The following is a 15,504-nucleotide window of genomic DNA, read 5'->3' on the forward strand; positions in this document are numbered from 1 at the left end:
TTGAAAAAAAAAAAATAGTGGATGTCTGATTTTAACGGGTCTAAATTAAAATGTGCTCAGATGAAAGAACAAGTCTTCCCCATATAAGCAGCCACTCTTCAGCTCACTGAACTTTTATGCAAAAAGTCGCAGTGCGGATGGACACCTGAATCCTCTCCCCTCCACAAAAGGGCTGCTATCCGGTGACGGTGGCGAGGTCCCCTTACCACTGGGCGAGGCTCCTCCAGGTCGCTCGGATGCCTGCTCAGAGCCTAGCTTATCGGGGCATCTTGGAGCTCTTGCCAAGGGCCCTGGTCACATCTCGCTGTTCTGGATTTTATCTTGAGAAGCACACACGTTTTTGGTTGAGGGGTGTCTCTGTTAAGTAGGACTTCATTTTGGAACCAGAGAATTCAGCACCAGGGCCAGCTCAGACAAGGTGGACATGTAAAAATCCAGTCATAGAGCAAGTCCAACTGATGGAGACCACGTCCAGAGAAAGAAAATGAAAAGGAAAGAAAATAACTGAGCAGGTAAAGCCTTGTCACACTGTCCCCATCCAATCAGGGTCTCCCATCACAGAACACCCAAGGCACTTGGACGAATGATCCCTAAGGCCAGCCAGGGCGCTTGCCTTTGAGCTCACAGCGCACGACCTTCTGTCTTCAGATTGTCTATGGCATCTCGATTATTGGAGCTAAGTATCCCCCCCAGGAGAGATGCGCACGTCGCCGGCCTGACCCAGGCGGCACTCGCTGGGATTCCAGAGATCCGAGCCTCCTGGAAGGCAGATGGCGCGGGGCCTGGATGTCGACTCCTCTACCTCCAGCTAGATCAAGTGGCGGCGGTGCAGGCAGCTGGAAGCTACCCACAGAGAGAAACCCAGCACCATGTTCAGAAAGATCCACTCCATCTTTAGCTCCAGCGGGCAGAGGAAGGCTGCTGCGGAGAGCCCCTACTGCAACGGAGCCGGTCCCTCCGTGAGGCTCATTCGCAGCAGCTCCATGTACGTGGTCGGCGACCATGGCGAGAAATTCAGTGAGTCCTTGAAGAAGTACAGAAGCACGAGCAGCATGGACAGCAGCCTGTACTACCCTCCCCAGGAGGAGGACCGGGCCTGGATGTATTCGCGCACCCAGGACTGTCTGCAGTACCTGCAGGAGCTGCTGGCCCTGCGCAAGAAGTACCTCAACAGCTTCAGCGACCTCAAGGTCCACCGCAGGCAGGGCGTTTCCTCCACCTCCTCCAAATCCTCCAAGGGAGGCAAAAAGGCCTCTGGCCAATCCTCCTCTAAAGAAATAAAGGTAAGTGCTGCGCGGTGCGGTGGTGCTCCTCTGTAATCCCAGAGGCTCTGGAGGCTGAGGCAGGAGGATCGCAAGTTCAAAGCCAGCCTTGGCAATTTAAAGAGGCCCTGAGCAGCTCAGCAAGACTCTGTCTCTAAATAAAATATAAAAAAGGGGCGGGGGAATGTGCTCAGTGGTTAAGTGCCCCTGGGTTCAACTCCTGGTTTAAAAAAAAAGAAATACTGCTGAACTGCACAGTTTAGATGGGAGCTCTTTCAGGAGCTGTGAATACCTGTGGCAACCGTCTAATCCATGCACTTGCTTAGTAAATCAGACCCACCCAAGCAATGGGTCAGTAGTCCTTAAAGACTCCCTATGGCCAACTCCCCAGTCTGGGATTGGTGGCTAATCCCTTGCTTATTTTAAAATCTAGGGACACAGGAAGAGCAATTTAATGGCGTCAAGAGCACCCAGGTGGGAAGGGCATGGACTGGGTGCCAGGTGGTTCTGAATTTGCATCCTTCATCTGTCACTTACAGCCCAATTAATAGAAGAGATAATGCTTCATGGCATTTGGATGATGGCCAATGATTTCTCAGCATTTTATTGCGGTTTCTTCAAATGTTATTATGATCATATTTAAAAATCCCAGGGAAAAGTAGAATTTTTTTGCAGAACTAGATGATTTCAAATATCTAGGTGCTTAGTCTCAGGCCAGTCAAACCACCAGGGGATTAGTCCAGCAGTACCTTGGGCTCAGGTGTTCCAGTGGCTCAAGTAAGGCACAGAGAGAGTCTCTGGCTTGCAGGAAGTTGCCAGATGAGTTTGCTGGACACTGGAGGCCACAAACATGAAATTAATGAAAGAAAACATGCATGTATTTTGTCACTTATACTTACCACAGAGTTTTGTAAATGCTCTTTTATTTAAATAATGCCAGTGTGAAAAGTAGAGAGGAAGACCTGTATCATGGAAGGTAAACTGAGGCTCAAGGACCCTATCTTGTCCTACATCTTGCATGTGACTCACTAGGTCATCTGATTCCAGTTATGACCCCCTCATCCACTTACTTATTCTGTTCTTTATTTCTTCCAGTTTATTTAGTTTATTTTTAATGCCTATAATTTGAGGGTCTTTGGCTGAATATTTCCATTTGATCATTTTTTTGCAATGGCTGGAGGAGAGGGTCTCCAGAGCCGGCCTGCTTCCCACTCCCTCACTGTCTTGCCAGAGTGTCCTGCAGCACCCAAGGTGCATTAATGTTGAATGACTGATTGGACTGCTATCAAATCTCTAGGGCTTGGCCCAACCCAACAGGTTTCAGCTATCTGCATTTAATACCAGGTGGGAGCCATTTAAATAATCGTTTAACTGCAAAAGTATGTCAGTGTTGGGATTTCTACAAAAGCCTCCTAGATCTGGATCCCCTGCTGATCCCGTGGTCAGCCAGCTGTAGATTTGTGGGACAGATGTCCCCTACTTTGGGGCCAGCTTTGATGACAGAGAAGGTGGCAGGGCCTTTGGACTTCTTTCCAGATTGAGTATTTTTCGGTTCTAAGCTATGGTTAGATTCCTTCTGGGCACTGTGCCCTGCAAATGGAACCAATCCTTGTGGGACCTAGCATCCTTCCTTCTGAGCTATCTGCAAATAGAGGAAAGGAAGAGAAGTAGTAGAACAGCCATCTCTAGCTTTATGAAGTGGCTGTGAAGAGGGGCACAGACATGTACCATGCGTGGATCTTCTGAGAAGATGCCTCTTACCGTGGTGTCATCAGGGGAAAGTCTTAAAAGGACATTGAAATCAATCAGACCAAGGTATTTCTATTTACCAGATGTGTGCCTTTGCCAAATGAGGTTTACCTTTCTGGGCCTCTATTTCAGTAGCACAGACATGGAAATGATAATATCCCTTGTGAGGAGTCAGTAACATCTTGCATGTGACTCTAGCTGGTACTTCTGGATACTCTAGTGTTGACTGACTCAGAATGTTAGGTGCAGGAGCTGGTAGCCTTCGGATCAGCTGCTTTCCTCCCCTTGGTTCCTCCAGAAAGAGCTGCCTACTGAGCTTACTGTGCAAGAATGTGAGTGGTCTCTGCAGAATAGGTCTCTGTGCACTTTAGAGGCAGCCACCAGGAGGTTCCTCCCCTCTGGAATGCCATAGCCTTCCTCTTTGGTAGAAAACCCTGCTGGTGCTCAAGGGTTAAAGCAAACCCTGTTCTTTTCCCTGTCTCCTTATTATGGAGACACAGAAGGTGGTTTTATTTATAACTAAAGTCATTGCAGATGGTATTAGTTAAGATGAAGTCATGCCAGAGAAAGGGGACACTAATCCAATACAACTGCTGTCCTAATAAGAAGATGGCTTTGTGAAGATGCAGAGACCCAGGGAGAGGGCCATGTGGAGGCTGGAGCGATTCAGCCACAAGCCAAGGAGCTACTGGAAGTTGGGAGAGAGGCCTGGGACAGAGCCTTCCCTGGCACCGTCACTTGGAAACACATGTGTTTGGAAATACATGGACTCATCTATAGAACTAGCCCTATTCTCTTCTCCAGACTTAGAACTCCTCTCTGACCCAGTGCGCACCACATCCTACTGTGGTTTGTTGAAATGCATGTCTCCCCAGGTGGACTGCACTGAGACTGGGGCACTTGAACTAGAAACGGTAACTTTTGCATTTTTCTCTCCCTGGAGCAATGGACACCACTCAGCACTCATAGATGCTTTGTGAACTTCAAGTCTGCTGTCTTTTGTGCCATAGGTAGCAGGGAGCTGGCCTTTATGTAGGGAGTGAGCCATGTTCTAAGTGACCCAGGACACCTGGCAGCTCCTCCTTCCTTCTCTCCAAATATCAGCCCCTTGCCTGGCCACAGAGCCCAAGTCTCCTTGCCTGTTCCTTTCTTGCAAGTAAGATGGCTTTTAAGTTATTTTGATTAAGAGCCACAGAACTCCTACATATATTTTAGATATTGACTTAATTTACCTAAACATACAACCAAAATAAAATTGTCATGAAATGGACTTAACTCCTTTCCTTGCTTGGCATTCTGATGCTTTTCAAATTATTCTATTTCAAAATTTGGTCACGACTTGCTAACTTGATTTCAAAAGTACTACTGGGTCAAGATCTATACTTTTTTAATGCTGTGAAGTAAGGCATTTTAATTGAAAGGCTACTGGGGTCTCAGGCATGAAGCACCAGGGTGCCCGATGGTCTGCCATCCCAGCCCCCTGGAGATACCTTGAGCCTAGAAGGGCACCCATGTGGGTCAAGGGAAGGAAAAATGTGGATAAACTAAAGGGAAGGTGAGCCTGGGAAGTGCCTCTGGAGTCATATATGGTGGGGGCCCAGCCAGGCCCTGTGGGATCTGCTTCTCCCTCAGAATAAGAAGTTGTCACAAAAAATGAATGAAACATACTTTCTCCAAGATTTTAAAATCAGAACAACAAAAATCCATATGTGAACATTTTTATGATTCTATGTTGGGCATGAGCTACAGTTTGGGATTCATTGTTTGGGTGCTAAAAGGTTCAAATTTCTAATACAGGCCACAATGTGCATGGCAGTGGGACAGCATATTTGAAACAGGTCCTGTCCTGTAAAGTAGAGTCTCTGAACCAACAGAGCGAGATCCTCCTCTGGGACAATGAAGAGAAACAGTGACAGTGTTCTCCACATCTGCTTCCACTGCTTCTGTGCCATAGCTCAGTCACCATCAGGAACAACCCACAGCTAATCATCCTCCAAACCCCACATGCTAGGTGTCAGCCCATCCTACAGATGGGAGAACTGAGGCTCAGAGACATGGTGGAGCAGTTATGTGAGGCCAAGTACCCAATGAACAAAGAGCTACGATGTAAAGTCAGTCTGTGTCGTGCCAGAACTCACCCTCTAGTAGATGTCCCATAGCACCTTTCAACTGGGGAACATTTTTTTTTCCAGTGCTGGGAATTGAACCCAGTACATGCCAGGCAAGCACTCTTCCAGCTGAGCTATATCCCCAGCCCAGGGAACATTTTTTGAGCCTGTATAACATGCAAGATGTCAGAGTGTGCACCTCAGGACCCACTGAGGACTCTGCTCTATCCAGCTCACCTGGGCATACCTGAGTCAGGGAGAGGGGTCAGGGAAGTACCCACCTGCTATACTCATGGTGCTAGGAAGGTGTTTTAGTCAGCTTTTTCATTGCTGTGACTAAAAGACCTGACCAGGGCCATTATAGAGGAGGAAAAGTTTATTTGGGGGCTCATAGTTTCAGAGGTCTCAGTTCAGAGACAGCAGGCTCCATTCTTTGGGGCTCGTGGGAGAAGAATGTGGTGGAGGGAAGCTGAGACCTCAGTCACCAGTTCCAAACTATATATCCCAAGGCCACACCTCCAATGACCCACTTCCTCCAGCCACATCCTACCTGTCTTCAGTTACCACTCAGTTAGTCCCCATCAGGGAATTGATTCAATGTTGGATTAAGACTCTTATAATCCAATCATTTCTCCTCTAAACCTTCTTGCATTGTCTCACACCTGAGCTTCTGGGGGGCACTTCACAACAGAAGGAGTCTTCCAAAGGAGGTTGCATGACCTGGGCTCCCTTCACCCAAAGAAACCTGGCTGGAAAGAAGTGACCAAAAGGCCTGGCTTAAGTTGTCTCCTCTCCATGGGTCTGTAAAATTTCCCTCTCATAGCTACCCCTGATTTCATTCACCCCAAGTCTTCACAGCATTGGAATATTGAGTTTGTTCACCTACTTTTGTACTTCTTGACCGGTTCTTGAAAGAGAGCTGGGGAAGTAATGCAGGCCCAGACACCACGGGTAGCTACTGTGTCCTCAAATCATTTCCACAAAAGTAGTTTTAAACCTCCCAGCTCATTTCACAAACATCTGAGATGAGCCACACACCAGAATAATGAAGTAGCAATAGAAATTGGAAAATCAGGAGAGGGAAAAAAAATCCACAGAAAATCAAGACCACTCAAAAAAATTTGCAGAGCAAATTTGCAGGGAAATGGCTGGATTCACTTCAAAATTCTGATGATCTAAAAAAGGACCATATCTATTGCTTAGGGGAAGGGAGATTTTTTTCCCCCTTAACTTTGAATTCTAATGCTTCTCATATGGTACTTGATACAGGGAATTTTGTGTGATGGGATTGGTAATGATCTCAATAATATTTTAGTAGACATTCATTAATAAAGCATTTCTTCATTCATTCATTCATCAACTCACACTTATCATCCCTGTCTGCAAGGGGGGCTCATGGATGAGAGACAACAAGGCATAAAACCAGCACAGAGCTCCCTCTGGAGTTTCTCAGAGCCCCTGCTGTGACAACTGCCCTAGCCTTGAACCCAGTCTTAGCAAAGGCCTCAGGATTATCCTTGAGTCTGAGGCTTCTGCCACTCCCTCTGAGCCCAGGGGTGGACTTGGAGGCCTGAGATATGCATGGAGCACAGGTTCTTCCAAAAAGTCTGTCAAAATCCCCTAAAGATGTGGTTCTCCCAGAGAAAACTATACAAAGTTGTCCCCCAGTGTTTCCTGCAAACACGCCCCACCATGTCCTGCATGTTAGAAAGCTAAGTGCTCTGTCTGTGATTTGTTCTGGGGTCACCCAAATAGTCTACCTCTGGGACAGGCTTCTCCTGCCTTCCTGTTTCTTTTTATTTCTTTGAGCTCCAGCCCAGCCACCTGCATCGTGAGGGGCTTGGAGCATTTGACTTCTCTCTCTTCTCTCCTTCTCATAAACAACAGGTCCTTTGTAAAAACAAATAGCAACAACAACAAAACCCCTTTAATTTATATACATAAAACTCACCCTTCTAAAGCATACAAGGCAATGGTTTTGAGTCTATTCATGGTGGTGTTGCTTTCACCACTGTCTAATTGTAAGAACATTCTCATCACCCTTTCCAACTTTTGGGGGCATGTGTCAAATAAACATAACATTAACCATTTTCAACATGGCACCTTGTCATTTCTTAAGTGGGTGCTTTCTAGTGTTGTCAAATTATAGGTAATAGTGTGTGTTTACTGTTAATAATTAGGCACTTTTATTTAAACATTTTGCATCATTTAAAAAATTTTTTTGTAGTTGTATATGGACAGAATGCCTTTATTTTATTGGTTTATTTTTATGTGGTTCTAAGGATCAAACCCAGTGACTCACGCATACTAGGCAAGCGCTTTGCCTCTGAGCTACAGCCCCAGGCCTGCATCAATTTTTTAAGAAAGTAAAAGTATATAATACTAAGTATTATATAGATACTTAGATTCCATGAACTTTTCCAGTTTACAATTTATACAAACCCACGACGACTCATTCAAAAGGCAATGAAAACTTAACATACTTTAAAACACTTTATAAAAGTATTACTAATAGAGCTGGGTAGGTGGCCCATGCCTCTAATCCCAGTGGCTCAGGAGGCTGAGGCAGGAAGATCCCAAATTTGAGGTCAGCTTAGCAAGGACCTAAGCAATTTAGGAAGTAAAAATAAAAAATAAAATGGGCTGAGGAAGTAGCTCAGTGGTAAAGTGCCTCTGGATTCGGTTCCTGTTACCAAACAAAACAAGTATTGCTAGTAGTGTACTGGAAAATGAATTCCTTAAGAGATCATAGAAGTTTTATAAATACTCTACTTAGGAATCAGGAGAATTTTTTTTAATAAAAGGTCTGACAATTATTTCTTTAAAATAATCTTTTTAAGTGAGATACTTTTAAAAAATATTTTAAAAATATGTTCTAATTAGTTATACATGACAGTAGAATGCATTTTGATACATTTTGATACATTATACAAAATGGAGCACAACTTCTCATTCCTCTGGCTGTACATGGTGCAGACTCACATTAGTAGTGTAATCATACATGTCTGTCTCATTCTACTATCTTAAGTGAGATACTTTGAAATTTAAAAATGATGGCTGGGGTGTAGCTCAGAGATAGAGCACATACTTAGTATGTGCAAGGCCCTGCGTTAGATCCCCGGAACTGCCACCCAACCACTGTTAAAAATTACCAAACTATTTTTTAGTATATGATTCAATGTCATTCAATACACTCACAATGTTAAGTAGCCATCACCACCACCCATTCTAGAACTTTGCCACCATCCCAATCAGAAACTCTGTGCCCACTGAACACTAACTCCTCATTCCTGATCCGCTAACCTGGTCTCTATTCCACTTTCTAGCTCCATGAATTTGCCCATACCAGGTACTTCCTATGCGGTCACATGCCACTTAATGACAGGGCCACATTCTGAGAAATGTTAGGCCACTGTGTCATTGTGCAAACACCATAAAGCATCCTTACACCAACTAAGACAGCTCAGCTGTCACATGGATACAACCACATGGGACCACCGTCATCCATGTATGTGGTCTGTTGCTGACTGACATGTATCTGTGCTTCTGTGTCTGACTCATTCTACTGACCACAACATTTTCAAGGCTCATCCATGTTGTAACAGGTGTCAGAACGTGGGACTACCCTGTCTCTGACAAGAGTGCTTGCTGGCATTTGGGGTCCTCACTGAGGACTACTGTCTATACTTTAGAGCCAGATGAGCATTACATAGCCAATATTCCACTACAAGGAGAGGGATATATAAGTGGACTGTGGATTGGGTGGACCACAGAGAAGAGCCTCAGGAATGTTGGTTGTGGAGCCAGGCCAGGATTGGGGAGGGCTTTGGGGGCAGGCTACAGCATCCTGTGAAACCCCATGGACCTCCCAATCCCACCCATAGACCCCCATGCAGCCCAGATGATTTAGGCTAGAGATTTTCCAAGGCCAGGGTTACTGGTCACCCACCAGTCAGGAGAAACCTCGTTAATTCTTCCCTGGACCATGCAACTCTGAGCAGCTGGGATTGTTGGTATGTCTGCCTGAATGAACTAGTTGCAAAATGTACTCGACGAAAGAAATTCACCTACTATAAGAATGACTTCAAAAGAACTAGTTGCATTCTGGCAAAAGCCTCCCCAAAGTGATGGGTTTTTATTTAAAATAGTTTCATTCTGACAACAGTTAGTTTGCAGAATCAATTTTCACTTGAGTTCCCTCAGTCTTGATTTACAAAATAGGATCACGTCAATAACAGGTAGAAGGCTCTTTCTCTTCAATGGCAGTAGGTTCTGAATCCAATTAATCTACAAACAGATTAAATCAGCCATAGATAAATTAAATATAGTATGAGAAGCAGATTCTGAATCTGTTTCGCACTGCCGGGAATTATTCTTTGGATCTGTTGGGGACACTTCTGCAAATACAGTGGTATTAGAAGGCAGATTTTCTGTGAGCATGGGTTAACTAGGGGATGGGGGGAGTCTCTCTCACTTGGCTCATCTCTAGTTTGCAGAGTTGAAAGGCAGTAAAAATTCAATATGAGCTGCAAAGAATGTTCCATTATGCTTGGCAGAGCTCTCTGCAAGATGGCAGACAGTGTAATAATGATTGATAACGCAGCATCTGATTACTACAGCCCCTCAGTCAAGCCGCAGGATGTGTAATTATATTTCCTAATCTACCCTAAAGCACAAGCTGTTTGTTCTGCTTAGAAACAACACTTCTTCCACTCCCCTTCCTCTCCACCTGGCTAACTCCTTGCCCTGTGAGCACCTCCCAGGAGACTTTTCCTATAGCCACACTCCATCTCAGTGGGTTTTCCTCCTCCCTGTGTCTGAGTCCTTTCCCACACTCTCACAGCCACTATAACAGCTCATTTGCTTCTCTTTGCCACTGACTGTGAGCTCACTGAGTGCAGACTCTGCATCTTATTGATCTTTTTATCTTGAATCTCTAGCACAGTTTCAGACACACAGTAGATGTTCAATAAACCAAAAGCCTGAGAATCTCTGTTTTCAAAGAAACTGTTATGAAGTTTGATGGAAGATCCAGAAAAGTCCTAGGTCAATGGTTTTGATAACTAGAGGGCTGACCTTTTTTTTTTTTTTTTTTTTTTTTGAGAGAGAGAGAGAATTTTAATATTTATTGTTTAGTTATCAGCGGACACAACATCTTTGTATGTGGTGCTGAGGATCGAACCCGGGCTGCACGCATGCCAGGCGAGTGCGCTACCGCTTGAGCCACATCCCCAGCCCTCCCTTTTTTTAATGGAATAGAGTGTAGTTTGAGTATATTCATATGGAATCATACCCTAACGATTAAAATATTCAGTGGGTAATTGACCAGGGCTCATCAGAAGGACATCTTTTTTAGCTATAAATCTTTTTCTGATGATAAAGTTACATTTTCTCATTACAGGAAGTTTGTAAAACTCAGTAAGTATAAGGAAGAAAACACAAATAACTTTAGAATCCTACCACCTGGAAATAACTATTGTAATTATTTAGGTGTATATTTTTTTCCAATCATTTTCCCTACTGCATTTGTTATGATTACTAAATGTGGCTCATACATATATAGTTTTGTATTCTCTTCTTTTCATTTAATGTTATATATTGTGGGCTCTTTACCATCTTCACTTTTTGTAAACAAAAATTTTAACAACTCATTTTAGACAATTATTAAACAGTATAAATAAATAAATCTTACTCTATGATCCATAAGACATTTTTTTATAAATCCCTAGAAGTGTGATTAATGGGTTGAGGATTAAAAGGTCGTTAATTTTTTAAAGATTCTTCTACATATGTGTGATATCGTGAAACATATATTTGGTCTTGCTCTGTTTCCTGAAATTCATCTTCTAAACTCCTTGGAGTCTACAAAACAGTGTCTCTATGGGCTAATGAGTAGACTGATGGCTGGAGGTCCCTAGGAAGCTCCAGGATTGGGCTGGTCACAAGGCAGGAGGAGAGAGCTGGGACTTTCAGCTCAAGCTCTGAGGAGTGGAGAGGGGCTGAAGGGTAAGTTGATCATGAAAGTCCAATGAGTTAATCCACTGTGCCTATGTAATAAAGCTTCCATAAAAACACTACGTCTGGGTTCAGAAGGCTTCAGGATAGCAGAACACATGGAATTTTCTGGATTCTGATGCTTTCTAGAAGACATGGAAGCTACTTATCCTCTCCTTTATACCTTGCCCCAGCTGTCTCTATCTGGTGTCCATCTCTGTTGTAATGTCCTTTATAATAAACAGCAAACATGTTTCTGTGCTTCTGTGTCTGACTCATTCTACTGACCACAACATTTTCAAGGCTCATCCATGTTGTAACAGATGTCAGAATGTTCTGTGAGCCTCTCTAATAACTTAATCGAACCTCAGTTGGGGTTGTGGGAGCCCCCATTTATAACCTGTAGGTCAGAAGCACAGGTAGAGCAACAATCTGGGGCATCTGAAGCGTGTATGTTTGGGTGCAGCCTTGGGGGGCGGAGCCCTCAAACTGTAAGATCTCACCTATCTCCAGGCGGATAGAGTCAGATGTGAATGGAATCAGAGGACACCCCGAAGAAGTCACAGAATTGCTTGCTTTCTTATGCATGGGGATACCTCCACATGTTTTGTCATAGAAGCCTTCTGCATTGATTGCTGAGTGAGAGGAGAGGAAAGAAAAACAGTTATTTTTTTTTCTCCCTCTCACAATCCTGCTTTCCAGATGCATTTTGCATTTTCATCAATAGTGGATGCTTACTGTATTTTACCAGCACCAAGTATTGTCATTAATTTTAAAAGTCTGACAATTTGATAGATAAATGGCATTATTTTAAGGTGCTTCGATTATTGAGTGAAAAGTGGCCTGTTTTCTTTTGGCATCCTTCTTGTTTAGTGAATTGTCCATTCATGTCTATACATTTTTCTTTTGGTTGCGTTAACTTTTTGTTATTTATTTATAAGGATTCTTTTTATTTAAGGATATCAGCCCATTATCTGCCATATGTGTTAAAAATATTTTCTCCAAGTTTTTTTTCTTTTTAAAGTATGTGTTTTTAGTTGTTGATGGACCTTTATTTTGTTTATTTATATGCTGTGCTAAGAATTGAGCCCAGTGCCAGTGTCTTACACATGCTAGCCATGTGCTCTACCACTGAGCCACAACCCAGCCCTTATATAATATTTTCTGATACACATATGCTACTGATTTTTATTTAGTCAAATATGCCCACTTTTTTTTTTACTTTGTTATTGCTTCCATTGTTTTCACTTTAGAAATTCCTTCCATACCTTAAGGTAAATTGCATATTTAACTTACCTCTTTCCCTGATTTTAAATGCTTTTTTTGTTTGTTTTTTGTTTTGAGAGAGAGAGAGAGAGAGAGAGAGAGAGAGAGAATTTTTTTAATATTTATTTTTTAGTTTTCGGCGGATACAACATCTTTGTTGGTATGTGGTGCTGAGGATCTAACTCGGACCGCACGCATGCCAGGCGAGCGCGCTACCGCTTGAGCCACATCCCCAGCCCCTGATTTTAAATGCTTTTATTGTTAAAAACTCATTTTAAAAATCTATTAGCAATTAATTTTGATAATAGTAGGAACTGAAAACCAACTTGAACTTTTCCCAAATGTGAAGTTTTCCATCACCACTTATTGACTACTCCTTCCCTTCTGTATTTGGGTTCAAACGTTTCACTTATTGTATGAAAAGATATTGTACTCTTGTTTAAAGGTACTAATTCGACTCTATTAGTTATGCTTTTAAAATTTGATAAATGTGAGCAACTTTTTTTCACAGTGTTTTGTTATAGTCAAAGGATCATTTCCATGATGTTTAAGAAAAGGAGTTACCATGTAACTGCAAAAGAAGTAATGGGTGGATTATAAAGCTGGGAGAAAAATTATCTTACAGCTATCAGGTAGCACCTGTGAGCCTGTACCTCTGTTACTAAAGATGGACAGCTAAACTCTTCAAACTATTTTAAGGTTTTAATTATAATAGAAATGTTTAATTATTTCACAGTTTTTTAAAAACTTTTTTTCCTTTTTGTGTTGATTTTCTCAGCTCTTTTGTCTACATCACTGATTTTTTCTTTAGCCCTGTCAAGTTGAACATTTTGCTAATCAATCAAAAATTTGTAGATGGGTATTTGTGCATATGCATTTAAATTTCAGTGACTATGCTTTTCTATAATTTGTTACCATATCTACCATAGATTGTTACTCATATCTATCCCCTTATTTTTTCATAAACCCCTATTCAACTATTCTCTTAAGTGCAATTATGTCAAAGAGATAAGATAAATTTTACTTTTAAAAAATTTATATATGACATCAGAATGCATTTCATTTATTATCACACATATAGAGTACAATTCTTCATATCTCTAGTTGTATACAAAGTATAAGATAAATATTACTTTTGACTTGGTCCATCTCAAGAGTGGCAGAAGGCAAGGAGTTGGGTCTCTTATGGTTTATCCTAAAAGCTTATTTTGATTATATTACATTTCTTGGGGATAAATTTGAATTGTTATGCATTTAATTTCACCCAGATTGAATGATTCAATGGAAAAAAAGCATCTTCCTAATCCAGATCCATTTCACATTTGATCCTGGAAATTATATAACCAATATCAATGTTCAGATTTATAGGTATAATTAAACTGAAGAGTATTATCAGTACTCCATAGCATAGACCTCAGAATTTGTGATTTAATTTATGATTTTTTTTTACTTTATGATGGTGTAAAAGTCTTCTCATACAAGCATTCTGTTTCTCATTTTCAGGACAGTATTCAATAAATTACATTAGATGTTCAACACTTTATTATAAAATAGGTTTTGTATTAGATGAAGTGGTCCAATCAAGGGCTAATGCAAATGTTCTGAGCATATTTAAGTTAGTCTAGGTGAAGTTATGATGTTCAGTAGTCTGAACTCATATTTTCAACTTAAAGTGGACTTATCAGAATATAACTCATTGTAAACTGAGTAGCATCTGTGTTCTTAAAATTGTGTCACGTTAAATCCCAAGGTGTAAATTAGAAGCACCCCGATTGATGGTAAAATATAAATATTAGGTGTTTTAGTCATCTTTTGCATTGCTGTGACCAAAATACCCAACAAGAACAACTTGGAGGAGGGAAAGTTTATTTGGGGCTGATGGTTTCAGAGATCTCAGTCCACAGATAGTGGACTCCATGCCTATGGCCTCAAGGTGAGGCAGCGCATCATGGTGGAAGGGCCCAGTGAAGGAGAGTGCTCCCCTTACAGAAAGAAGGAGAAGGAGAAGGGTAGGGAGAGAGGGAGAAGGGGGAGGAGAAGGAGAAGGAAGAAGCCACAAGGAAGGCACCCTTCCAGGACAAGACCCAGTGACTGGCCTCTTCCAGCCCCATCCCACCTGCCTACAGTGACCTGCAACCTAGTCAGTCCATTCAAACTAGGATAGACTGGTTAGATTCTAGCTCTCACAATCCAATCACTTTACCTCTGAACATTCCTGTGTTAACACAGGAGATTTGGCGGGGGGGGGAACCTCATACCCAAACCATAACATTAGGTATTATATATAGGAGTGTACATTCATTCACTCCATAAATAGTTTTACAGCATGTTGAGCATAGAAATAGGCATGTGATGTTCATAGACATGTTTGCCTGAATGCGGCCCACAGTCTGAAGCAGTCACTCTAAGCACCGCTGCCTGCATTACACAGGTGTGTTAAGTTTCCTGGAAAAGAAGCCGGTAGAATGTCAATCAGAATGTTGGGAGTTTCCAATATCCTACAACCTGACACAGGTATGTAGCAGCTGGTAGGGAGCATCTATTAAAAGGAGTTGTGTTGTAACTGTGAGTGTCATTTGCCAAAGCCATCTCAAAGAAGAGGTTAGGGATCACTAGTCTAGGGTAGGACTATGGAGGGTCTAACACAATGTGTGTACCTGTTCACACAAGGCGGAACATGAGCATAGAAAAGTGTGCCCGGTCGGTCTGTTTCAATCAATGAAAACTTCAGAGGCAAGGTGACACATGAGCTGACCCAGGATGAGGGAACTGGTGGGTTTAGAATGCCCCCTTACACTTCCCTTTGACAGAGTGTTATTGTTTACAACAGGAAGTTCATTTTGTAGATTTCCGATCTCTTGTGGACAAATACAGATAGAACCCGGAAGAACATGGACAGATTGGAGAAGGGGCAACGTAGGTACCCAGAGGACAGGGGAAGCCAGGAGGGATGGCAGGCTGACAAAAAAAAAAATGCAGAATAATTTCAGAAACTGCCTTCTGGGGTTCAGAAATTGAAATGAGAAAGACGATAGAGTTTGATTTGGAAAAAAGCAGATTTCATCTGGGAGAAGTAACCCAAGACCCAGGCGGGGTGTATGGGTGGCACAGGGGAGGCCTGGAAA

The 15,504-nt window shown here is 42.4% G+C and overlaps 1 protein-coding gene across 1 annotated transcript in view; it reads left to right on the plus strand.

The window, feature by feature from the left end:
- Positions 1–869: 869 nt before the first annotated feature.
- Positions 870–15,504, plus strand: part of C2H13orf42 (chromosome 2 C13orf42 homolog) — a 28,178-nt gene continuing 13,543 nt past the window's right edge. Inside the window, exon 1 of the mRNA XM_026393644.2 lies at positions 870–1,283. Within this exon, the coding sequence (XP_026249429.2) occupies positions 870–1,283 (414 nt within the window). The remainder of the gene's footprint in view (positions 1,284–15,504) is intronic.

The sequence above is a fragment of the Urocitellus parryii genome, chromosome 2 (genome assembly GCF_045843805.1).
Source record: "Urocitellus parryii isolate mUroPar1 chromosome 2, mUroPar1.hap1, whole genome shotgun sequence".
In the NCBI taxonomy this organism is placed as follows: Eukaryota; Metazoa; Chordata; class Mammalia; order Rodentia; family Sciuridae; genus Urocitellus; species Urocitellus parryii.